Source organism: Poecilia reticulata, linkage group LG5 (genome assembly GCF_000633615.1).
Source record: "Poecilia reticulata strain Guanapo linkage group LG5, Guppy_female_1.0+MT, whole genome shotgun sequence".
NCBI classification, from domain to species: Eukaryota; Metazoa; Chordata; class Actinopteri; order Cyprinodontiformes; family Poeciliidae; genus Poecilia; species Poecilia reticulata.
In genome coordinates, this window is record NC_024335.1 from 4,022,644 (window position 1) to 4,035,941 (window position 13,298).

General features: G+C 37.6%; 1 protein-coding gene across 11 annotated transcripts in view; it reads left to right on the plus strand.

The window, feature by feature from the left end:
* Positions 1-11,240, plus strand: part of cadpsb (Ca2+-dependent activator protein for secretion b) — a 91,222-nt gene extending 79,982 nt beyond the window's left edge. For all 11 annotated transcript variants that reach the window (XM_017304701.1, XM_017304702.1, XM_008408758.2 and 8 more), the window contains 2 exons: positions 9,672-9,776; positions 9,875-11,240. In XM_017304701.1, coding sequence (XP_017160190.1) covers positions 9,672-9,776; positions 9,875-10,048 — 279 coding nt within the window. In that variant the 3' untranslated portion in view covers positions 10,049-11,240. The remainder of the gene's footprint in view (positions 1-9,671; positions 9,777-9,874) is intronic.
* Positions 11,241-13,298: the final 2,058 nt, after the last annotated feature.

Here is a 13,298-nt window from a genome sequence, read left to right on the forward strand (position 1 = left end):
CATTCCATTTCCATTCCACTTTAATTTTCATCGTTTTCCACCCTCATTTTTCCCCTTTTTAAAAAAAAAAAAAAAAAAAAAAAAAAAAAAAAAAAAAAAAATTAAAAACATTAAAGACATGGAAGACATCAAAACCCGTACTCTAACCCTAATTTAGCCATAAGCAACTCTAAACAGGTGGGTTTTAAGTTGAGATTTAAAGGCACCCAGTGTTTCAGCTGTTTTACAGTTTTCTGGAAGTTTGTTCCAAATCTGTGGTGCGTAGAAACTGAATGCTGCTTCTCCTCGTCTGGTTCTGGTTCTGGGGATGCAGAGCAGACCAGAACCAGAAGATCTGAGGGGTCTAGATGGTTGGTACAGTAATAACAGATCTTTAAGGTATTGTGGTGCTAAACCGTTCAGTGATTTATAAACTAACATCAGTATTTTAGACATGTATATTAATAGGCACAATTACGTTTCAGAAACTGTGCTTTAAATATTGAAGTGTGTAGTTAATTCAGTCAGCCCTCTGGGAGCTGCAGGCTTGTGTTTTGGCCATTCGTCAGGATGCCTGGTGCAGTAAGGAGATGTCAGTCGGCTTTACATTTTTACTCTTTTTCTCTAAAACTAACTATGAAAATATTTTGAATTTTATAGTTACATTATTTGGTATTTTTAATATTTTATAGTGCACAATATCAAAAAAAATTGTTTTTTTAGTTGAGTACATGTAGATGCAGTTTTAGACCATTATTTATTTATATTTGTTTTTCAAAAACTTCTTGCTATGATTCCTTTAAAGTTTTTTTGTGGCTGCTTTTCCCCCTGATTTACAATCCAAGCATCTGAATGTGGCAGCATGTCATGCTTAAAAGAATAACACAATCTGACAAATGGAGAGCAAAAATAAAATATGTCAGGCATATAAATGCTAAAGCAGAAGAAAAGTATCTGAAGGGCATATCATAAAAAAATATATATACAAGATAAAAAATCTCCAGCAAAAAGATTCTTCATTCCACAGTCATTTGTCAAGATTTCAGCCAATATGGCATTTAAGAACGACCTTGTTGGTGTTAAAATACTCCATTATGTCTGTCAGACTTGTTTACTTCATATATTCAACCATAGAAATAGGAAAAAAGCGTGCCTTTGTGACAGGCTGCTGCTAACTAAGAGTCTAAAGATCCAATTTAAACTTGACTCTTTGTGAGGTTGTCTGTGGACACACTGTTGGTTCTTCTTTTAGCGCCTGAATGATTCATAGGTCAGAGTTAAGTGCCTTAATAAATAAAAGGGTCAGGTGCTGAACCTAAACACGAAAAAGCGGAGAGCAATTCAAGACAAACTGAAAGATTTTCAGAAAGCCGGAAGAAATATCGATCCTAAACACTTTATAAGATTACATGAAAGTCTGGCTCCCTGGGAAAATATAAAGAGATGACTTTTTTTTTTCTTTTGTTTTTAACAAATTGCCCCACTGGCCCCCAGCTGTGCTTTAAAATTAAACTAAGGCCATTTGAAATGGGACCCACACTCAGATTAAAGATTAGAAAACAGAACAGACTCGTATTAGATACAGTGACTTGCAAAAATTTTTATGCATCTTAAGTTATTTTACGATTTGTCACACCATGGCCTCAAAGCTTAATGTTTTCATGATAATGAATAATTGTTTTGGACCGACGTGAAGCCGTGCGTAGCTGGGAGAATCTGTTGCAGGCCAAATTCTGGTCGTGCACTCCACAACGTTTGCCTTTACGGAAAAGCAGCAAGAAGAACAACGACATAAATGTCAAGAACTTTCTTTTGTTTTCACCTAACTAGAGCATTCAATCTGTTCCAGCTGAAAAAAAAACAACAACATCCCCTTAGCATGACAATGTCACAATACATTGTGTACGTCACATTAAAACCTAATAAAACAAATCAAGCTTTGCTGCTGTTATGTGACAAAATGCGGAGAAGGTTCAATGGAAACTTGCCACAAGCCGAATGAGTTGGGAACCAGTGTCTAGCAGAGAGAGCACTGTCTTAACAAACATAATCCTGACGGGATACATTGGCAGAAATGTGTCCTCCATGTGTGATTTCGGTTGACACATACTGCTGTGACGTGTGTGCTTCATGTCATTCAGTGACTGTTTGTACAGAGCGGCGTCTGCTCAGGTGTGTGACAGCTCTGTGGGTAGACACTTTTCTCTGTGAGGCAGTGGCGTGGACGTCTAATGTCTGACAGACGCTCAGAAGGCCCCCTTTGGTTTTCTATTTCTGTGTTGGCTGTAGAAGAAGGAGTCCTGTGCCAGACAAACTTGATTGTTTTTTATTTTTTTGTTAGTTTTTTTATTGTTTTTTTTTTTTGTTGTTTTTTTGTCCTGGCACAAGGCATAAAGCTGTTGTGAAGTGGGTCTGCTTTTCGTCTTTGAGGTCCCCACGGGGTTACCATGTCTCTCTGTGTTTCATCACCGTTTCCTTTAAATGTGGCGTTTTACCCGTTGTGTCCTCTGTGTGGCCCCAGAGTGCTCTGAAGTCCCACCGAGCACTGTCATGTCGAGTCAAAAGATCTCTCTAAGCTGTGAACATGTCAGTTATGGCAAATTTAAACTGCATGTTAACTAAGCTTTTCTGTTTTTTGCTCCTCTTTTGAATCAGATGCATGCCTCTCGACTCATCTGCATGCACAGAAAAGTCATTCCTTGTTGCTGCAAAGGCTCTACTTTATCTGTCTTTCTTTCACTAATTTATTTCAATCCTTTTTAATCTCCTCTTTTCTGATTAACACCATTCCTGCTGCCTCCTTCTGTAAAGGAAAAAAAAAGAAAAAAAAAGTGGCACTTATCTCTAGTGTTGCGTTGCGTTGTTTTATCACATTATGTTGGTTGGCATGATTTTTAGAGTCAAATAATCTTCCTGTGTACATCTTCTAGCATGACCCTCCTCCTCAGAGCTCTGCCTCATTTGCACATAGAGCAGCCTTCCTTAGCACGTCTTCTGCGAGGTCTGCATGCACTGCATGCTCAACTCGACTGTGAAGTGGACAGGCATCTGCACCTGATCTAAACAAAACCCTCAGCTAAACAAAAAACATGCAACCTGACAACCTGTTAACTCCACACACTTCTAATTTCGGCCTTTCCGCTCCTGCATTCCTGCCTATTCACAGGTTTAAAGTTGATTTTTTATTTTTTTTTTCTTAAAGGTATGATTTACCGTTTCTATCAGAGATGTGTGCTGTTCTCTGGGAAGCAATGAGCCGAAGCAAACCGCAGAAAGAGAAAAAAAAAAAAAAAAGCTCCAAGAAAACAGCACCCTGCTCCCCTCTGCCTGCTAACCATTTACTCACTCTCATCCTATTTTCTTTCGCTAATGAACTCCTATCACGAGTATAATTTCATTTTCCCCCGCAGTTGTTTCGTATCTGCTGTGTCGGGCGTTTCCGACGCAGCTCAGCATTTCCACTTGAATAAATTATAAATAAAGGCTAAGTAATTGCCTTCAGTAATAGATGGGCCATGCAGATTTCTTTTTTTTTTTTTTTTTTTTTTTTCAAAATATGGATTTCAACATTTTCTAGGAGTTCAAAAGGTAATTGCAGTTTAAAAAACACATGATTCTTTTAGCACTTTACAACTTGCTTTAGTTTTGCCAAATCCCTCCAGCGGGTGCAGAATCAGTGAGCACCTTTAAGAAGCTCTTTCTGAGTCATTTGTGACTAGAACTGCCAGTTTTATTTGCAGCAGAAGCTGAGAGACAGTTAAGTTTTTTTTTTTGTAATTTGTCTGCAGTTAGTGTAGAACATTCTTTATAGTTGTTGACAACCCTGGAAAAGATGTGAAAATAAGCTTTTAAATAAATATGGTTTTTATTGCAGTATTTTTATGAGTAATCTTAAGAAATGTAATTTTTTAAAAAAAATATCAGATTATGTATACACTCTGAATACGTTTCACTGACGGGTTTTTTTCATCGTTAACATTTCACAAGGTGGGACCATAAAGCAGAGATTTATTTTTCGTAAATTGAATAGGTCGACTAGCAGCCTGCACCTGCAGTTAAGCTTTTGTCTCGCTGTTTACAAGATTGAAGAAAGGTAAAGGCTAAAGAAGAAGGTTGGTTTTATGTCTGGTGAAGCATTTTCATCATGATTTGGATCACTGAAATGTAAATTACCCCGATAATTACCTGCTTTCCGTTTTTCCGTCAGAGTCCACCAGAACTGTATTTAAATTCTCCTGGCATTTCAAAGAGCTCATGATACCATGAGAGACTTTGGAAGGCAAACAGGCCCACAGCATCACAGATCCTCATACATGCTTAACAATGGGCATGGGATTCGCGTGCACATTTTCATCTTTTGGATCAAATCTCATCTACCAGGACTAATTTCTCCTGGTGATCTAAGTAGCTTTTGTAATGATCAGACAAAGAGGGATGGTTCATGGCATACTTCCCAATCCAATAGTTAGTATGGAAATAGTGTTTGGATATTTGGAAAGTATGGAGTTTGTGTAAATTCAGATGCCACTCTTTGCTGCAGTTTCAACACACCAGAACACGAACCGGTACTGGTTTGGTGGTTCTGGAAAAGAGGTTTTTATTTATTTATTTGTTTTGGGTTTTTTTTTTTTTTTTTGGAAAACCTTAAGGTATACGTAATACAAACGAAGGGACTTCCACCGACAGGAAACAGGAAGGCTTATTAAGGAGGTGTCCTCTAAAAGTCTAAACTAACTTTCTGCTTTTCCGTGCAAGAGATTTTAGTGCTCCAACTGTGAGATGTGAAGATGTCTTTAACTTCCCTTATTGTGTGCTGTGGGAAGATACATTTGGGTTTTTGTCCAGCCTTGTTTGCCACCTTTCCAGTTTATACATGTTTTAATTATTGGTCTAACTGTGGAAAAGGGCACATTTGGATGAGTGACTTATTTCTTGTCATTATTTCCTGACCCACGGTGAGAAACACACACCTGCCTTACTTTAACTAGAATGTTCTCTGGTCTTTCCCATTTTGAAGCTTTGCTAGTTGCATAATATTCTGCAACATTCTCATTGTTACTGAATAGTATGGGGAAAAAGATTAATGAATAGTTTCAAACTCTTGTTTTAACCTAATCAAAGTGAAGTCCAAATTACTGACAATTATTATGGTGTGCTACCAATTTTCTTTTAAATTACAGTGGATTTTCCAAGTGAATTACTGCACTCAAATTAAATGTTTAAAGTGTTTTTCATTATAAAATCATCATACTGCAGTTAAAGACGAATTCATTCAAGGTTTGCTATTCATGTCCTTACCAGGGGTGTCAATAAGTGTAGGCGGTATTGTGACAGGATCATTTTCCAATGTTTTTGTTTTGTAAATTTCATTGGTAGTAGCTGAAACCTTCAGTTAAATAGTTTTCAGTAGCTGCTCAATCTGGCTTTTAAGACTTCATGAAAGAGTCACTTTGACATTTTAAAAATGCACATATTTCTGAGCCGGATTATACATACTCTCCTCGACTTCTGTCTGTCTTATATCCGAGGCTGGATCCAGGACACACTGGCTTAGTTTAGCATACATACATAAACAAGAAAATGGCCAATCTGTCTCCACCCAGCAGTAACCAAATCCTCCAACTGGGCCGTAAGCTCTTATTGTGTAATCACTGCTGCGCTGAACTATTTCGGAGTAACAATCTGGAGCTTCTTCCTTGGAGACTGTGTGGAGTGGATCAAAGAAACTGCAAGCTTCTGGAAGGATTTTGTTACTTTTTGGGCAGAGTTGGGCTCAAACTAAGCCACCTAAAAGCACCAGGGATCAGAGCTCCAGCATCTTCTAATTTATCAAAATGAACCAAACATGCTGTTTCTTGAAATACAGCTAATCCCCGTGCTTCAAGATGACAACAAAGATGGAGTAGGTTCAGCAGTTTCCTTGAGAAATTTCTGTCTTGTTGCTACAAAGTGTGCAGTTTCTGCACCCAGAAGTCAATGTGCGGATGCACTGAATTTTAGCCGTCTGATAGTAATTAAGTACAAGTCATACATATAAACAGATTTTAGGAATTGTCCATGTTAAAAGCAAATGGAGACAGAAGTTGATCTGAGGCTTACAATCAGCAGACAACATCTTACCTGCTGTATACTTTGGCTCTATACCTGAAAATGATCTTACCTCCGCTAAATCTAATATTTGATGCGATATGTTGGTCTTCTTGGATGGAAATCGTTTCTGACATTTTGGAATATATTTGAACCAATCTGGATTCTTTGATCAGAACATAACCATGACATTGAAATGAGTTGCAGTTGTCATAAGACACCTGAAATTTGTTCTGGAACTAGCTGTACTCTGATTAGCCGTTAGCTCAACTCTCTAGGCAGAACCTTTTGATGTTTCCTCAAACTCAGATGGGAGTTGCTGCTGCAAACTCTGCAGCCTGAATAAAATCAATCTATCTTGTTTAGCAGTTAGGTGAAATTTGATGATCCGCATAAATTGCTGACCTTCTGTAAGAGATAACACTTAACCATATGCTACAAAATTGGTTCAACATATCTCTCAATTTTTTTAAAAGAGATATGGCAAAACTAACTGAAACAACGCCATCAAATGATAATTCTCTGTCCCTGCTTTACCAGGCATTTGTCACCGCAGAAGCTGAGCTGCAGCAGATATTTTGGGATACTTTGAAAAGATTCTGTCACATAAACATTGCAGCTCTCGCATGTGGGACCTTTGCCACAGCATTTATACGACTGCTCCTGAATAAATATAAGACAAGAGAAATGCACAGTCTGTGCTGATGGATATTAATTTACCTCATCATGCTGGATGCTTGAAAGTGGAATTAAAACGGCTAACTTTATTTACCTTTTAATCAGTTTAGTCAAGAGTTTTCTGACCAGTTGAGGGTATTTTATTCTAGGACAGACAGTTAATCTTTAAATAAGAAAAGAAAAGAAAAAAGACGTCACAGCAAAAGTAACATTTTGACAGAGGAATATCATGAATGGTGCTTACCCATATGCACCATTCATAACGGGAACATCTGAAAAGTGATCCTCGTACTAATTCCGGCTGCTTTAAATCTTCTTTTCACAGGGACAACAGATGAAAAATAACCTTTTGGGTAATTATGGCGCATCTAGAAAAAATGTTAATGAATGGGCTTAGTCTCTACCAAATAAATTAACTTAAATTATCAACAAAGGTAAAACCAATGCAGTCCAAAAAGCAAATGCATTGCCTTTTAGTTATTTTAATTGCCACCCAGACTTATAATATTACATTTAAATTGCCCTGCTCCAGAGTAGCTTGGTTACCACAGTAACAAAGCCAACTAAGAAGTGAACCCATGGCGTTGTACTAAAAATCCTGACTTTATTTGGATAAACCACTAATTCTGCTTTGAAGCCCAGCCCCCTGATATCATCTGAGAACAAAGTGACAGATTAAGAAAAAAAAAAAAATTCTCAACCTACTGAAAATGACGACAAAGAGACACAGCAGCTAACTTGAACTTCTTGAGTTTCTTTACATTTTTTCCAAGATGCCATTTGTCCCATTTTTGTTATTTACTTTAGCTTTGGCATGTGTTGCTGTTTTTTTTTAGTTTTCTGTGGTTTGTTCTTTTAATGATAATGTTGCATCTAATTGTGGCTAATTTCTAATCAGTTTCCTTCATTCATACAGCACCAATTCACAACAATTTGTTTTCTAAAGTTGGGCTGCAGGACATTAGAAATCTTGCAATGGAGATAATATTAGTAAACATCAGGTGTGGAAAAAAAGCCTATTTTCTTCTTTCCTCTCTTTCTAATCTGTGCTTCCATCACTCTTCAGCATTTTATTCAATGTCCATGTGTCCAGTGCTCCCATGAGGCTGAGTTCAGCTGGCTAAGTTTCACATATGTAGCATAAAACTGTTTAACAATTGGAATATACTGCACAACAATTATTGCACTTCAAACAATCCTTTGTGATGCGAATATTGCACCGCGATGTTGCGACGATGATGTCTGCAATATATCGTCCAACCTTGATATTAAGGAACTTTAAAAATACACAAAACTACAAAGTGTTGTGCTCATTGTTAAACATACAGAAAGTTGGTTAAGTGAACCTGGTTACAGTCAGGGAGGACTGGAGAGAGAAAGAAAAACACAAACAGCCTGAGAAAGAAATACTTTCTCTGACAAAGAGGAACAAAGAGAGTAATCATGGCTTACTGTAGCAACAGCTTTATTCAGTGGTTTCATTTAGGAAAGTCACAGCTGAGGACAGAAACACTGCAGTAGGTGAACTTTCTATGCAAAGAAACACAAGGCCAGGAAATGCATGTAAAATCAGCAATAATATCTAATGTGCACGAAGAGGAGAAGATAGCAAAATGGGAATGTGAACAATATGTCCACCTTTTTACAGAAACAGCTCAGGATAAATTCTCAACAGTAATCTCTATCAGAAGTGAACATTAGAATCACTTGTTAAACATATTGTGGAAATTCACCTCAAACTGCATCCAGTCCACATGCAGCCACAGTGGTCTAAAAGCCTGTTGATGCATATTCTACATGTACCAAGAACCGGACTGGAAACTCTTTGTAACGACATGAGTCAGAAAAACACAGTTATCCCCAATCAGGCTGAATAAATATGCAAAATTTACACCAATTGTTTTGTTCTATTTTAAACTAACAGTCTTTACTTAAATTAGCATTAGCTTGAAAGCAAAAACATGGCTTTTCATGTAATTGTAAATGAATTCAGATAGGACAGGTTTAAGTCTTATATTTTTGGTAATAGATTAATTTAACAGAGTGTATATTTCTCGTAAGAGTCTCTTATTTTGCCTTTTTCCACTATTTACAGTCTGAGGTTTTTATTAAAGCACATTAAGGTGTCCTGCAGAAGTACTCATACCCCTTAAACGTTTTCAGACTTTGTCACATTACAACAACAGACTTCAATGTATTTTATTAGGATTTTAATTATTGAAATAATTTTATTCTTTGAAGAAAAGCATCCCTGGAGCATGATTCAGCCACCACCATGTGAAGCCCAATAAAGATCTGGTAATTCTGGTCAGAGGAGAGCAATCTTAAACATTTTGGAATACATCTGCAGAAGAAAAATAACACTGCACATCCTTATGAACACAGTGGAGGCAGCATCATGCTCTGGGGATGCTTCTCTTCAACAGGGCTTGGGAAGCTGCTCAAAGTTGATGAAACGATGGATTGTGCTGAAGGTGTTAGCGGAACTGCAGAGAAAAATGGCCAACAACTCTCTAGAAGGGCAAATTTGTTAGAAACACTCCAACGCTGTAACTGCAACTGATGTTGGTTCTACAAAGTATTGAGTCGTGGGAGCTGAATGCAAATGCAAACAACACTTTCTAGATCTTAATTTAGCTAAACAATTTATCTTCCACTTCACAATTGTCCGCCTGTTATTGTTGGCATATCTGTAAAGTCAAGACAAAATACATTGAAGCTTGTGCTTATAATATGGCACAATGTGGAAAAATGTTAAGAAATAAAAAAATGTGTGCGCTTGAACATTAACCTTGTAACGTACACTGTATATGTATAGTTGTAGATGTTTCCATGTGTCTTAAAGGTTAGTTCTACGTCATCATGGTGTCTTGAGCATGTGTGTGTGTGTGTGTTTTGCTGGAGAGTGTTGTGTTTATGTGTTTCAGCAATGGTACACTGCCACTATGAACCTGCTGGGGACCTGGCTCACCGAACGCATGGATCAGCAGCTCCACGTCTACCAGCTCAAGATCCTCATCAGGATCACAAAGGTGAGACCAAAAACGCCTGGCGGGGAGGCGGGGGGGGTTGGTGGAATGCCCGGAAATCAGCGGCGCTCCGAGCTGACGGACCTCTTTTCGCCTCGCAGAAAAAGTACAGAGACTTCCGCCTACAGGGTGTCTTGGACTCCACCCTGAACAGCAAGATGTACGAGACGGTGCGCAACAGGCTGACCGTGGAGGAGGCCACTGCTTCAGTGAGGGAAGGAGGCATGCAGGGCATCTCGATGAAGGACAGCGACGAGGAGGATGAAGAGGACTAGAGGCTGCGCACCGACCCCCCCTCAGCCCCCCACCCCGTCTGTCTGTCCAAAACCGCCCGTCTCTCCCCACCAACCCCCCTCCTGACTCCCCGTTCACACTTTTGACTTTAGCCTGGTTACTGATGCATGTACCAACTCAGATAGCCACTCTAGGACCTCTTTGTCAGCTCGACTTGCCTCTGAAGGAACTATTAAATATAAAGATAGAAATTATACAGAAAAAAAAGTAAATAAAAATGTTTAAAATAACCATGATTGGCAGTTTAGCTGTGTCATAATAAAGATAGCACCTATCTTTGGTCTTCATTCATTTCTAAATTCATTTCTATGTGTTAACTAAGCAATATGGAGAACCATTTGTTTGACAATGTTGAGTGAGATTAATCGGTGTGTCCCCTGTCCAATGCAAACCTATATGGCGCTTCTTTGTCGTATTCTACATTCATTAATGGTACATTGTCGTGATGATGAGTGTGTGGACCCTTTTCTTTGTCTTGTCCGTTTTTAAGTGAATGCCAACTGCTTTGAACTGAAAATAATAATAAAAAAAAAAACTGTATTTGTTTACGGCTGATCCAGATGAGCTGTCGTCCGCTCACTGTTGCTACCACCGACAGTAAGTCCAGAACCTGCATTTCCTATCATGTGTCGACGCTACGTGGTCTCACCTCGATTACTAAATTAGACGCGCTCCGACAGGAATCTTGAATTTCGAGTGGGTGTTCAGGAGATGCAATATGCCCATAGATCCATTTTGATAACTTGGAAGATTCTATTTTTATTTCAACATTAAAAAAAAAAAAAAAAAAAAAAAAAGGCCTAGAAACAGGTTCTATTTTAATTGAGTTGCACTTTTACAGACAAAAAAAGAGCAAAAAGAATTTTTTTTATTGAGAAAAAAAAAAGTTGGTCTGTCTTTGTTCTGTAATTGTGTAGAATGAGATGTCTGGCATTTGTTTGGGTCTCACTGTTGTTTTGTATATATTATATAAATATATATAAATATAAAAATGCTGTACATTGCATTCTGAGCCATCGCTGCATGCCTGTGGGTTCCTACCCTCCCCCTAAATGCTTTCTGTTTTCTGTGTGAACTAGCTGGTGGATTCATTCTTGCTTTTTTGCCTTATGAAAGCCAACAGTTGTAATATGCAAGAGCTGTGGCCTCTAAATAAAAATTACTGTACATGTGCATCTTCTGTCCTGTTTAACAGCTTCGCCAAACACGACTGCAGACCGAACAAGTTGTACAATACATTAGAATAGCTTGGAAGAAAAAAAAAAACAGGAATATATTAAAGTAATTTATTTGAAAAAGTGAAACTCATTTGTGGGGAGTCCAGAGTGCAGCCAGGGAACATTTGTGGCCCCGGGAATTATTCTGTCACCAAACATACGTCAACAGTTGGACAAGTTTTGTCAGCCATCACAGAAAGTTAATAGAGATGGACACATTTTTTTTAGGTTAAGATTGTTACTGATAAAATTATAATGCTTAATTTAATACCCACATTTTTTTAAATTCATTTTAATTACATAACAGACTTGGTTGCATAAGCCTGCCAAAATTACAGCAAGTATTTTTACTATGACACTGACATCCCATTTTTATTGATGAGCATGGACTAAAGTGTGTTTCATCATTATATCGCATATTTGGTGACTTTTGAAGAAGTAAAAAAAATTTAATCACAAAATAATTTGTTTTTCACTTTGGTGATGCCGGCCACCATTACTCATGCTCCCCTCTGTAAATCCAAACTCCCGAATGTGCTTTGCTTCACATTCATATCAGGACTGTTGTTCTTTTACTTGTTGCTTGGGCACCTTTTTCTACTTTACAGTATTTTTTGAAATAGACATGTCAGCTTACGTAAATTCTGCAAATCATGCTAGAGGTTGGGGCTGCTTTTTCATAAGTTACTGTATCAGTGCAACAAGCCACAGAAGCGATTAGCATTTATGTCTGCTGAGGTATTAAGAAAGCACATGTTACTTTAATAGCAGCTGTCAAGTTTGTGACTCTAATCTTCCTTTGAAAGAAGAGGTCAGTTTAGTTTGTGGAAACCAAAGTCATTAACTCGGTACCATTCATATTGTTTGGCTGTGCAAGCAGGTCTCTGTTGGGAGAAAAAAACACGTCCATAAAGCTTTGAAGCATAGGGAAGCATGAAATAAGTTCATTTTGGTCAAAAACCCATTTTCTGAAACACTTCTTCCTTCCACTAAACCTTTTATTGATACGCTTGGATACTGCATTTTAAATAAGTACCTTCTTCATCAATTATCTTTGATAAAGCAACATTAAATATACATATATATATATATATATATATATATATATCCCCCCCACACACCCCCAGATTTCTGTAGTTGTACATAGATAATTAATTTCTATGAGTTTCACTTTTTGGACTGGATTATTTTAAACGATAGACTTGTTAGTGGTTTTCTGATTTACAGAATGCAGCTGTAGATTGATTGTGACCTTTTCCTTTTGATAATATATGCAGCACAAATCAGCATAGATATCTACATTATCTACAGTCTCTGTGAAGTCCAGAGCCTTCATCACACACAAACTTAGCGCATCTGTTTAAACAGATATTTATCTAAGTTTTGGTCTATTTTTTTGGCCCTTTTCAGCTTCACTTTGCAAGATGATACTGCATGATAAGTTACAAAAGATTTGCGTGTAAAACGACACACAAAACATTTTTAAACTGCGCTGCAGAGTAAATAACTGTATTGTCCCGTTATTACACCACTCTTACATGGTATTTTCTATCATTTATTTTTACACATAAGCGATCCCAGTTCTCTGTCAGCAGGGGGCGATAAGAGATACAGGATTTATTTTGGACTCAAAGTCAAAGCATCAATCTTTGATGCAGCATAACAGACACCACACTTTAATCATTTCATGATACCAGAGTAATAAAAGAGGATACTGAAATACAAACATGACATGATGGAAGAGAACATTTATAATTTCTAAATAGATTAAACCACTGACCAAGCCGAAATGAGCCAACTCCGTCTCCCCGGACCACAAAGTAAATGTCAGGAAGATCCAGTCAAAATCCCAGTAGGGATTTCTTTGCAGGCATTAAGAGAATACATTTCTAGAAGAAATGAAATGTAATAAAATTTGTTCCAAAAGTAGGTTGGAGCATGAGGGTTTCACTGGCATTTTGAAAGTGAAGTATTATTATTCTTTTTCTTTAGAGATTTCATAAAATATATATAT